Genomic DNA, 12,102 nt, shown 5'->3' with positions numbered 1-12,102 from the left:
ATGTGCAATTAAGTTTTTTATAATTATTTTGGAAGTTTTAAATTAGTAATGTCATTGTATTTCATAGTTTTTGTGTGTATGTGTGTGTGTTGAACAGATATTCCTGAAGTACTCAAAATGCATCATATCAAATGGTTGAAATAGTTAAAAAATTACATTTAAATATTTAAAATTATGCGTATATCGTTCTCTATTCGTCATTCACCATTGTAAATTATAAGAATGGAGTGTAATCCCTGTTGAAGCATTGAGCCACCACCCAAAAGTGGTGCATTAAATAATTTTCCCCAATTTGACAAGTGTGTGCACAATTAGAAAGGGAAAATTTTGGTGTCCTTATGAGGCTGTCATTTTATTGAAGTCTGACCGATGAAAGAAGATGTCATCAGCACCTTAATCAATATGGGGTTTGTTAACATGTGCCTAAGCCCACGTTATGATGCATTAAATATACCTTCAAAATATATTTTTGTCTATTAAAAATGCCCTAAAAAATTTTTTTCCTATAAAAGTACTTATTGAGATGGTCTATTTAATGCATCTTAACATGTGCCCTTGAGGACCTCTCTCCATACTTAACCAAAAAAAAAAAAATTTGAAATTTATGGGCTAAATTCAATGTGAAGAGTTTCTTCAACTGGTTGCACTCATTGATCTCAACTCTTACAAATTTGTGAAATTTGTTGGAGGAGGAGGAGTCTTTCCATTCCTTTATCATCATGATGAGATGGAACAGCCTCATGGCATAGCTTCTTCAGGTTTGGTATTTTCCAGAGAGAGCTTCAATTCCTGGAGATTAGCAATGCGGCACATAGTGCTGGAACCTTCCTCTTTTCAAAGTTAATGACATATTTCATTTGGTGACACTCTCTAAGAGAAAGCTGTACCAAACAATTGGAACCTACAAGGTTTACATCCAACTGTTCAAGACTTTTAACATCCTCGCATCCCTGTAACTGTAGCTCCTCTCTTCTTTCCAACAGTAAGTATCTTAACCCAATTCCCCAAATTTGGACTTGAAATACCAAGCTTCATTTTCTTTCTCACTTGAGGAAAAAAAAGCGTACCCCATCACTTCTCCCACTAGAATGTCAAAATCAATAGCATCCCATCTAGAAAATCCACAAATCATGTGCAGTATTTCTAAACGAGTTCATTTTGATATCACCCACCCGGAACGGTATCCTTCAAATAAAAAGTGCTGAACTCGACAATAAAAAATCGTGAGTTCTATGATAAACAAAAAATAATGAGTTTGCCAATAATGGGGACCATCAAGAAATAAAAAGTCTACTAAATGGACTATCAAACCACTGTCCGAAATTTAAGAACTATTTAGAAAGAAATCCTTCTATCAGGGTCCTTTTAAGTAATTTTCCTTTAGTAGAGTTAGAAAAGACCAGAATAGCATCATGGTCCGAATCAACTCGGTGTCGGTGCCGAGTTGAGAAGAGATTCCGGGTTCGAAGACCATCGTCTAATATAATTTTGCCGCTCCAAAGTCCAAATTCAAATTCTAAAGTTAAGAAGGGCATCTCTCTCTCTCTAAAACCCTTCCTCGTTCGCGAGTGTCCGAAACAAAACGTTCAACGGCCATCTGTTTAATCCACCAAACTACATCATGGACAGCAACTTCTACGAAGAAGCCCGAAAGCAACGCCTCGAAGACAACAAAAAACGATTCGAGGTCAGTTTTGAGAACCCAAACAAAGCTAAACTTACTGTTTCTACGTTTTAATCCCTTTCTGAAACCAGACCCACTTATGGTTTTGTAGAAAATCTCATGAGATCGATTGAAATAGCACATTGGGTACCCATATCACCTTCATTTTTTTTTGGAGAAAAAAAGTTATAGATTCGTACCTATATTGAAGAAGATATGTAGAAATCGGACGAGACCACATTATGGGCACTAGAAATATCCCGATTGTAGAAAAAAACCCATAACTTTTTTTACCCCTTTAAAGTTATATTTTGATCACCATTTTTTTAATTTTTAATATTTTATTATTAAAAATGTTTTCTAGAAATATATTTCGAAAATGATTTTTTTTTTCAAAAAATCCTGCATAAGATGAATATTTATTTTAGAAAATTAGTCAAACAAACAACTTTTTTAATTTTGAGAAAATCCTTTTTTTCTGCTCAGACAATCCTTTTTCACACTGACCCAAACTTAGTTTCATTTATATTTAATTCTTATAATTCATGGGTATTCAAAATGTTTCTTCTACGATTGGTGAAGAATCAAATTCCAAATGATATTCTTTCCAAAAGCTCTAGAAATAATTAGAAATTAAAGACCTAGTACACAGATACCTTTCTATCTATTGGTTTGTATGATTGAACAATTAAGCTTTATATGTTACAAAAGAATATACAGAAGTGAAGATTTTTTTATTTATGTTGTTGTATTTGTTTGTGTTGAAGGATTTGGGTATTTTGAAGATATCTGGAAGCTTATCCGAGCTCACTCCAAAGAAGTCCTCGGTAAGTTTGGAAGTAAATTTTTTTGCTCTGTTTCAAATATATTAAGTTTTTAAAAAAAGATCCTTTTTCATAAAAAATTGTTTATAAAGTTCAATTGATGTAAATGGCTTTCATAGGAGTTGTTTCTTTGTTGTGATACTCAATTTTTTTTTTCTGTCCCATTATAAATTGTAATTGTGTAGCATCAATCAAGATGCAAACCAAGGATGAGCACTATGAGCCTTGACACGTTGGAGCTGAGACGCTCTTCACGAGCACGCAACCCGATATCTTCCTATAGTGAAGAAGTAAGTGTTTACCCATTTATATATATGACAAAGGTCCTCTAATAATTTATGTGATGGGAAGAGGTTTTTACTAAATATTATAGATTCTAAATTTTGAATATCTATATAATGTTTGATTAGGGCATAAAGTGGGTGGACTTGACCCTAAATCTGAGTGACCCGAAAACCAAATTTAGCGGGTTTGCTAGATCCAAAAAAAAAAAAAAAGGACTTAAATATGGTTTAACACAAACCCAACTAATTTTTCAAGTATGTTACAGGTTAACATTGATTTTCGACATGCTCGTAAAAGGTCAAAGTCGAGCTCGTGGACAAGGTCAAATTTGTAGCTAAATGAGCTTTATTCAATTTAAAAAAAATCTATTTCACTTCTTTCTTATGTTGCTAATTATATATTAATATGGATATTCAGCTACCTTGCAAGACCACTCGATGAAGTAAAACTTGCTTCCTATGAAGAACGAGCTTATGCAATGAAGCATGCCGAGAATTTTCAAAGTAGTTTACAATCTGGACACCCATCTTTTGTCAAATCAATGGTTCGTTCTCATGTATATAGCTGCTTTTGGCTGGTGAGATACATTGCATACAGTTTTATCTTTCCCTTTATATATATATAGGGACAGTTTAAGGGACATCAATTGTGACAATGGTTTTTTTTTTAAACCACTTTTGATGGGGTTAGAAGTTTCGGATTGAGCTGATTTTTGGCGAGGATTGAACGAACCATTGTCACAATTGCCGTCCCTTGAACCATCCTGTATATATATATCAAATTATTCCATATTAATAGAAAATGTAAGATTCTCCCACACTTTACTACACTATGTCGTTACTCCATATTGTTATGATCTCAAGGGTCTTCCAAACAAGTTTTGCAAGGACAACCTTCCCAAAAATGATCAGAGTATCGTCTTAGTAGATGAGAAGGGATCAGAATATGATACAATTTACTTAGGGAGAAAAACAGGTCTTAGTGGTGGATGGAGGGGTTTTGCTTTGGATCATAAATTGGACGATGGGGATGCTTTGGTATTTGAACTTATTGAGCCAACGAGATTCAAGGTAAGATCTCTGTTTTACATTTTTTTATACATTTGTTGGTGGTTTTACTCCTTGTCCTCCGTTTTAATCCAATTTATCTCATTTTTCTGTTCAACTTTTTTTGAGTTCTTGTCAATGTGGAATTTGAAGAATAAAAAAAAACTCTTCTTATTCATATAGGCAATGCAAGGTTGGTAAAGCCATTTTGCTATGTATTGGATAAGAGTTTTTTTGGCTCTTAATTGTGGTTTGTGCGGGGCCTTTTCCCTTCTCTTTGGGTAACCATATCTTCAAGATGTTGCCTACACCATCTATCAAGTGGATCTCCATGAGCTCTTTTTGATGCCCTTCTTGATGGTGCAATAGGTGGTCTAGAATGCTCAATTGATGTGGTCGTAGGATATCATGTACATAAATGTCATCATCATCATCCTCATCAATCCTACCACTATACCTCCACCCTCCATGTAATTTTCTAATATGGCGGCATCATCTCATTTTTCCTAGAGGTCTTGTCTAAATATTTCATTATTTCCTATTTGATTTCGAGACTAACTTTTGGGCATGCCCTAGCATTTGACCTCATCATATGAGCAAGGTGTTACTTATGGCATGTGATTCCTCCTTGGCTTATGTAGCCACACAATTCATACACCATTTGTGTTTTTTCTTTGGTGGCACTACGGTAATGACCGTATTTTCAATCGGGGTCATTTGATTTAGGCTTTAGGGAGGATTGGCCGATGAAGAAGCCATGTTCTTTAAATGTCAAACAAAAAAGTAAGTAAAATAATTTTATAAATACCTCAAGTCCAAGCTTATTGATTTTTGATCTTGAACCTTGATATTTGATCTTGATTTTTGAAACTTGAAGTTTTGCTTGCTCTTGAATCTTTTTGAATTTGGAAGAGTTAAAAAAAGAGTATAGAGACTAGAATAGACTATAGAGATTTCTAGAGAATAGAGAGCGGAAAAATGGATTGGAGATTGGAGAATGTAAATTTTTGATCTTGCTTCTTGAATAATTTTGATGATTTTGATGCTTGACTTGTGGAATGCTCAATGGAAGTTGTATCTGAATTAGAATAAATGAGGGATGTAAGAGTAAGGTATTTATAAGAAAATAAGAAGGCAAAAAAAATTAAAAAAAAATTAGGTTTCTGTTCAATGGCTATTTTTTTAGCCTTTGGATACTTATGCCATCGCATATTTTCTCTGTGCCATCGCATACTGTGCAGCCTCAAGATTTTCGCATATACCACTGGTATATGCGAGTTACTCCTCAGATTTCGCATATGCAATCGCTTGACAACATTGGACCCCACACAATTTTCTTCTCTTATTATTCATGATATGGATGCGTTCTTGGAGACCATTACATACCTTTTTCTTATAGAATTTAAAATATTTTGCATGCTAGTAAATTAATTTTGAATTCGTTTCACCCTAGTCCAAACATCTGTTAAGCTGTAACGTTTCCCACCCTTCAGGCTTCGAATGCACCATCTCCATTTCCCTTTTATCATTCCATGATTCCAATTTTCAATGTAAAACCGGCACGTTCATTCAATTCGACGGAAGTGGTTTCATCAAGTCAGCAACACTTAGACAACAATATTGAGATTAAGATTCATACTAATAGTTGCTATTCTGTGATGCGGACATCTAAGATCATGGATCTTTTCCATTTGGCCTGTAGTTAGATTTTATGTTTTATTTAGTTTTACGTTTAGGAAGGTCTATTTTAGTGATTAGGGTTAGTATTTGAAGTTAATTTTTTTATTAGTCCATGGCCATATTATAGATATTTGGGGGCATTATCATGTCTTCATAGTGAGTTTTCATAGGTAGACAATTTAAGAGAGAGAAAGTTCCGGGATCAAGACATAGATGGTATTTTTGGTTTTGTTATATTTTTGTTTTTTTCTCAGCCATAGATCTTGTTATATTAATTGAATGACTGAGATTTGATTAAGATTTTGAGTCTTATATAAATAGTTTAAAGACCATAGTCCAATTTTTTAATTATGATGGGCTTTTAGAATAAATATTTACAGGTTTCTCTACGAGAACTGTCCATGATTTGAATTAATGCTTCTTTAGTGTGATTCTTCCCAGCAATAACTATATAACCAAAAACTACCCTTTCAAAACCCTCCAATACTGCTGTATGTTACTTGTACATTAGCCCTACCCCAAGTGCACCTTACCCTTATCCCTAAAACCTTGCCGAGTTTTCAGTCCATTAGACCCCAGCCAAACCCTTGTTGCAGCCCATACTCCCTAGCCGAACTAATTGTTGTTATCCCTATACCTCTGCTATCCAATCTAAGCCTCTCATCCTAACCATAAACTCCCAAATAATAGCCTTCACTCTTATCTCTAATGTTTTAGAAACGTTTTGAATTTTTATTTTTATTTCTTTTTTGTTTGACATTGAGTTTTGAGACAAATCAATTACACTTGAAATCCTGGGAGTTCAATAAACTCTTAATTGAGTATTGGATTGAAGCCCTAAGCTAAGCATAAGTTCAACATTTTTCTCCATTGTGTTATCCATCTCTTCAAGATTCATGTTCTGACTAGGTGAATCCTTTGTTGTTGGTGTTACAGGTTTATATTTTCAAAGCATATGAAGATACAAGTGAAGAAAGAGGTGCAGCAGACGTTATACATGAAAAAGTTAACTCAAAGAAAGTCGCACAAAAGGTGAAAGTTGCTAGGAATAGCGATGGATCTGGTTCTCCAAGGCTCCGACAAGGTGATTTGACAAAGGTGACAAAGAAAGATGATGATACACAGGTCACTAAATCAAATAAATCCACGAGAGCTGCTAAAAGTTATGTTTCTCCTTCTCCCAAGGTCCAAGCAAAAGAAGAATCCACAAAGGTGACTAGAAATCGTGAAATAGAAACTACAAAATCAAACAAAGACGTTAAAGTAGTAACTGATGGTGAAGGTCAAGTTTCTCCAGAAGTCCAATCAGATGAAGACTCGTCAAAGTTGTTTAGAAAGAGACGCATTCCCACAAAGTTGTTCAGAAATAAGAGCTTTCGCCTATGAGAATATTGTTGCAATTCAAGCCAGCCATTTTATTTTTTTTTGAAAAAAATGGACAGTACCCGTACGACATATCAGCTTTTTCTCATGGATACTTGGCTAGTTACTATTGAAGATATTTACTCAAAGTATTTGATGTGCTAATTGGTAGCATAATTCTTGTGCCTGCTTGCTCATAGTTTTTTTTTTTAATTCCTTGAAATCGAAAGAAAGTATAATCTTATCAAATTGGGAACTTTCGCTAGCATGTTATAACTTATCTTTGCAGCTAGCATTTTATAACTTATCTTTGCAGCTAGCATTTTATAACTTATCTTTGCAGCTAGCATTTTATAACTTATCTTTGCAGCCATTCTAATCTGATTCCAGACTCAACACTCAGTTGATGTGGCAGTGTGTGCAGAACCATAAAAAAAATTTTCCTTGTATCTGAATTGCCTCCCTAGGACACTGCTCGACTCTCAGCTGATGTGGCAGTGTGCACAGATCTATAATTTTTTTTTTCTTTGTATCTAACTGACTCCCTACCATTCTGGCATGTCAGTTTGCACAGAACCATTGATTTTTCCCTCGAGATAAAAGGGAAAAATCAATGGTCCTGAGCACACTGCCACGTTAGAGGAGTGTAGTCTCAGTTCAACATTTTCATATAGACGAGGGGCAAATGTACAACATTTTTTACCTTTCTGAGTTGACCAAAGTGCCTGTACAGTCCCTCGATCCTGACCCTATCTGTATCTATTCATCGGGTATTGTAAACCTTTCCTGCCAAATCAAGTCATCTGTAATCTGCGACTAAGATGCCAAAGCCATCATCAGCACTCTGGCATCCCCAATGGAAGAAAAAAAAAAAAAAAAAGTGACTTCTGAGAATCTGTTTTGGGAACACGAATTTCCATGGAAAATGGATTACACATTTTGATTGCCCTCAAAAAATATCAAAAGCTGATTGTCAGTACAATTTTAAAACAACGAATCAACCTGATTGAATGGTTACTCAAAACCCAAAACAGGTAAAAATTAACTACAATTTAATCTAAAATAATGCTGAAGTGACCTCAGGCTGGCATCTAATCGTGAAAGTGGGGAGTGTCACAAGACGCATTCAAAGACAATATTTTTAGTCTTGGCGGTGAGGGTAATCATCAGAGAATACATAATCAAACCCTAAAAAATCGCCTTTTACAATACCAATCATTTTCCAGGCTTTTTACCATAAATTGAATTCTCATTCAAATAGAAAAGCAAAATTACTCCAAAGCAACAACAATAGGGTACACCACCCTAACCGAAATCCTTAAATAACACCAAGCAATATTCAATCAATAAAAAAAACTTAAAAAGGACGCTCTGTTGTTTTTTTCCTCAAAGATAACTAAAGGTCCTAAGCAACTGCATCCAAAAATGCTCTTCCAGGCTGGCGATTTGCCAAAGGTCCATGGCAACCAAGAAGCTGCATGTAACAGAAGAGCTTGTAAGTATCTTACTTAATTTGAATTTAAGAAACTTAACGATATTAGTTCAATGTAAGGCACAGTGTTGTCAAATGCGAGTGCATATGCTATTTTCAAAGTAAAAATTGCATATGCTACAGTCGCATACCCCAAATTATGCTATCTGCCAATATGCGATGGCATATTTTTGTGTGATGGCATATGCGATTTGTGCAATGGCATATTTTTCTGTAATATGCTATTTGAACAGCATGTGCTGACCGCACAGTCACATATGCTATTTAATAACATTGGTAAGGTATCATCAGTCAAACATGTAGAACCAATAATCCTGGAACCATCCATTAGAAAAATCCAACAAAAGGGTCCTCAAGAACTAGTAGCCATATCGACTTAATTGATTGTGATTGGCTTGGGGGAAAAAGAGTAAAGAGATGGAACATAACTAGTAATCAGAAAACAAACCTTAGCATTGACACCATCCTGCATAATACGGTTCTCCGACTTCCATTTCAGATAATCAGTACGATTGAACTTGGTAAATCCCCTGAAAATGAGAATGCCATTAAGGATTAGTGTATGTAAAGCTTTAACTTCAACCTTTTATTTAAGACGCCGGGTCACATGACAGAAGAACACCCAACATAAAGATGCACACTTTCATGTTTAAAGAAATATGCTATTTGAACATAAAGACTGATCAAGGTTTATCGGCCCCACACACAATAGGAACCATGAACAGTGAAAAATTCCAAAACCTAGTGTCCTAATAATTGATAATCTATCAACCGGGCCAAGTTAGAGTCAGAGTGTGAAAGACTAACTTCCAGATTAGGTTTTCTACATCAGAGGTGCAATGATAGGAAACTAATTTTGGATTTTAAGTAAAGCATCTTACGAGGTTTTATAGCGGATCACAATGCTTGAGCATACACTAGTTGGGCAAATGTGCATGCATGTGAGTGTGTTGTGGGGGGGGGGGGGGGGGGGGGGGGGGGGGGGAGCACATGATCCCAACCGTTTAGATGCAAAATCCAACAGTTTGAGATTTATGCATATCTTGATAACAAGTCTTGGAGGTACTCATCCCAAGAATAAATCTCAACCATTGGATTTTGTATCAAAACAGTTGAGATCATGTGTTTTTTCCATGAGTCAATGGATCCCAACCCATATATATGTCGTACTCGAAACAGAACTAAACGGATAGGGAGTGGGCTTTTAACCCAAATCCGGTTATGGGATTTCTGTGATTACTTGTGAGCATATTACCCTAGTGGCAAGCTATAAAACTCAAAAAACTAATCATGGAGAGATGTATGTACGTACCATTTCCTGCTGACGATGATCTTTTGACGACCAGGGAACTTGAACTTGGCACGGCGGAGAGCCTCCTGTGCGTTATTGCTGTTATTATCCTTGCAGCGGACAGAAAGGAGGACTTGACCAATGCTCACCCTCGCACAAGTTCCTTGAGGCTTCCCGAATGCACCCCTCATCCCGGTCTGGAGTCTATCAGCTCCAGCACATGAAAGCATCTTGTTGATCCTCAGAACATGGAAAGGGTGTACTCTGACTCTCAAATGGAAGGCATCCTTCCCAGCAAACTTGGTCATATACTTGTTACAGGCAATCCGAGCAGCCTCGAGAGCCTCACTTGAGACATTCTCTTTCTCCCAACTCACCAAGTGGACACAGAATGGAAACTCATCAACTCCCTTCTTCTTCATTCCAACATCGTAGATCCTGATCTTCGGGTCTGGCACACCACGGCAATACCGTGATTTTGGATAAGGCTTATTCTTAATCTGACGATAACACCTCGCAGGTCCTACAAGTGTGAAGACAGATCACAAGATATTATTGCTGCTGAAACCATTACTAGATTACCCTTCTGCAACGAAAGGGCAGTGCCCTAAGGCCTAAATTCATATTTACAGCACGATGGTAGAATCACATTTAACCTCCATAACCAGTTTAAACCTATGAAACACAGTATTTTTTGCTTGCAAAAAAGGAAACCCACAGAAAAACAGGACCAATACGTAATACTTATAGCAAAAAAAATTGATCAAGTTGGAATCGTAACCTCCAATTGACAAGTGAACTGAGTATTAAGTCACCCAACTAGCATCAAATATTGAAAATTCTAACAAAGACCATCTTTTTCCCACAAATTAAATATTGTATTCTAACAACATCTTTGCATTATCCAAATAATCGGGGCCAGCACATGAATTCTATCTCTCCATTCAATTATATCTTGAGGCATAACTAATCTACTAATATTAAAGCATTTAAATCCTTTTGTTTAAACTTGGTGGCCTATACAGGTATAGCATGTACTATAATATGCATTATTTTCACTACTTTAGCACTCTATACCCAGAAGGCTAGACAGATTAAGGAGTATGTTTTGCATAGGATTAGAGTTAGATGGTTAAAGAGGATGGTCCTTCTAGCTTTCTATGTGGTTGATTGCATCCCAATCAAAGCAAAAGAAAAATCTTACAAGATGGCTTCTGTATTGAGTTAAATGTAGTGCAATCAAGAAACTTATTAAAGATTGTCGTATAAATAGAATGAGATAAAATTAGAAATGAATGCATTCATCAAAATATATGAGTAGCACAATAAGTGATAACTAAGGGAAAGATTGATATTGTCTGGTCATATGCAACAAGAATAGCTAAAAATCTCTATTAGAAGGAACATGAAAGTTGAAGGTTCTATTAGAACAATATGAAGATATAGAGGGTATGGATTGAGAGGAGATATAAACACATTTGAACTAATAGAAGACTTGGCTTTACATGGTATATTGGTATTGAGTGGAAGAACATGATTTGTTCAGCTGACCCTGTATTTTTTGGATAGAACTTAATGATAATTATTGGAGTGTTTTACAAATTAATGGTAAAAAATATATGGTCCACAATTCTAAACCACTTTTGATGGGGTTAGAAGTTTCAGATGGGGCTGATTTTTTCTGAGGATGATCTCCTCACCATAGAGATTATCCTCACAAAACAAATCAGTCCATTCCAAAACTTCAAACCCATATTAGACAAACTTGTTGGCCCCGTTTGTAATATCACATGAATCATGAATCAACACAGCCTAGTTGAACCAACAGTTGCACCTAAGAAACATTCAGGTCTCCAGTAGGAATCAAAGAACTATTGCTTTATCAATTCATTCAGTTTTTCCAATAGGTGTAATATATGAAATTAACAAAAAAACGTAGGAAAGGAAGAATCCACCGCCTCTATCATAATTGTAGCTCTCTCCATAACATGCAAATTACTCTCCACAGATTACAGATTTTAATAACAAATCGAACGAAAATTAGGCGGAATCTCATAAATAAGTGGATCTATCGTGTTTTATTCCCTAGTTCGCAACAAATGATCCAATCTGGAACGATAACAAATAGCTTGTAAATCAAGCATTGAAGAACATAACTGAATTCCAGAATTTGTTTCCACAAATGATAAATCAAAGAACGAATAAAATCGAGATTTAATCGAAGATAACTGATCGATAAACTTACTTCTTCCCATGGCGAAATCTTCTTCTGGACGGTTAGGGTTTCGGATGAAGCGAGGAGAACATAAAACAAACCCTAGTTGGGTGTTATTTATAGCTTAACCCTAACACCGACTTATGTTTGCGACGTGTGTGCGTCCGTCATCTTATTTTGACGGAGAAAATCTTGGATTTTAGCTTCACCCCCACCTATAATAATTGAAATTAATATTTCCCCC

At 35.7% G+C, this 12,102-nt stretch overlaps 2 protein-coding genes across 5 annotated transcripts; one reads left to right on the top strand and one right to left on the bottom strand.

Moving 5' to 3' along the window:
* The first annotated feature begins 1,410 nt into the window (after positions 1-1,410).
* On the top strand, positions 1,411-6,920 carry LOC147397067 (putative B3 domain-containing protein At5g58280). Of its 4 annotated transcripts, none has more exons than XM_086452469.1 (7): positions 1,421-1,687; positions 2,431-2,490; positions 2,673-2,777; positions 3,038-3,093; positions 3,190-3,316; positions 3,636-3,842; positions 6,435-6,920. In XM_086452469.1, the coding sequence occupies exons 1-7, from the start codon at positions 1,622-1,624 to the stop codon at positions 6,882-6,884; spliced, it is 1,071 nt and encodes a 356-aa protein (XP_086308595.1). In that variant the 5' UTR covers positions 1,421-1,621; the 3' UTR covers positions 6,885-6,920. The 4 variants fall into 4 exon arrangements, with proteins under 4 accessions (XP_086308597.1, XP_086308595.1, XP_086308594.1 ...); XM_086452468.1 differs by having other exon boundaries at positions 1,432-1,687; positions 3,190-3,349; XM_086452470.1 differs by lacking the exon at positions 1,421-1,687 and adding an exon at positions 2,088-2,333 and having other exon boundaries at positions 3,190-3,349.
* A 1,168-nt stretch (positions 6,921-8,088) lies between these two features.
* Positions 8,089-12,042, bottom strand: LOC147397066 (large ribosomal subunit protein uL16). Its single transcript, XM_086452472.1, has 4 exons — positions 11,889-12,042; positions 9,665-10,166; positions 8,801-8,882; positions 8,089-8,334 (listed from the first exon to the last, which is right to left on the bottom strand). The coding sequence occupies exons 1-4, from the start codon at positions 11,896-11,898 to the stop codon at positions 8,266-8,268; spliced, it is 663 nt and encodes a 220-aa protein (XP_086308598.1). The 5' UTR covers positions 11,899-12,042; the 3' UTR covers positions 8,089-8,265.
* Positions 12,043-12,102: the final 60 nt, after the last annotated feature.

Source organism: Akebia trifoliata, chromosome 8 (assembly GCF_017979445.1).
Source record: "Akebia trifoliata isolate Shusen 1 chromosome 8, ASM1797944v1, whole genome shotgun sequence".
NCBI classification, from domain to species: domain Eukaryota; kingdom Viridiplantae; phylum Streptophyta; class Magnoliopsida; order Ranunculales; family Lardizabalaceae; genus Akebia; species Akebia trifoliata.
The sequence above is the reverse complement of the archived record's forward strand: the minus strand, read 5'-3'. Positions and strand labels throughout refer to the sequence as shown.

Excerpts from the sequence above, each read along its gene's own strand:
- LOC147397066 (XM_086452472.1), bottom strand. Across the intron at positions 8,883-9,664 it reads ATCATCGTCAGCAGGAAATG|GGGATTTACCAAGTTCAATC; the intron begins GTACGTACATAC and ends TCTCATTTTCAG. Across the intron at positions 8,335-8,800 it reads AGGATGGTGTCAATGCTAAG|CTTCTTGGTTGCCATGGACC; the intron begins GTTTGTTTTCTG and ends TGTTACATGCAG.
- LOC147397067 (XM_086452468.1), top strand. The coding sequence starts at position 1,622 with ATGGACAGCAACTTCTACGAAGAAGCCCGAAAGCAACGCCTCGAAGAC. Across the intron at positions 1,688-2,430 it reads ACAACAAAAAACGATTCGAG|GATTTGGGTATTTTGAAGAT; the intron begins GTCAGTTTTGAG and ends TTTGTGTTGAAG. Across the intron at positions 2,778-3,037 it reads TATCTTCCTATAGTGAAGAA|GTTAACATTGATTTTCGACA; the intron begins GTAAGTGTTTAC and ends AGTATGTTACAG.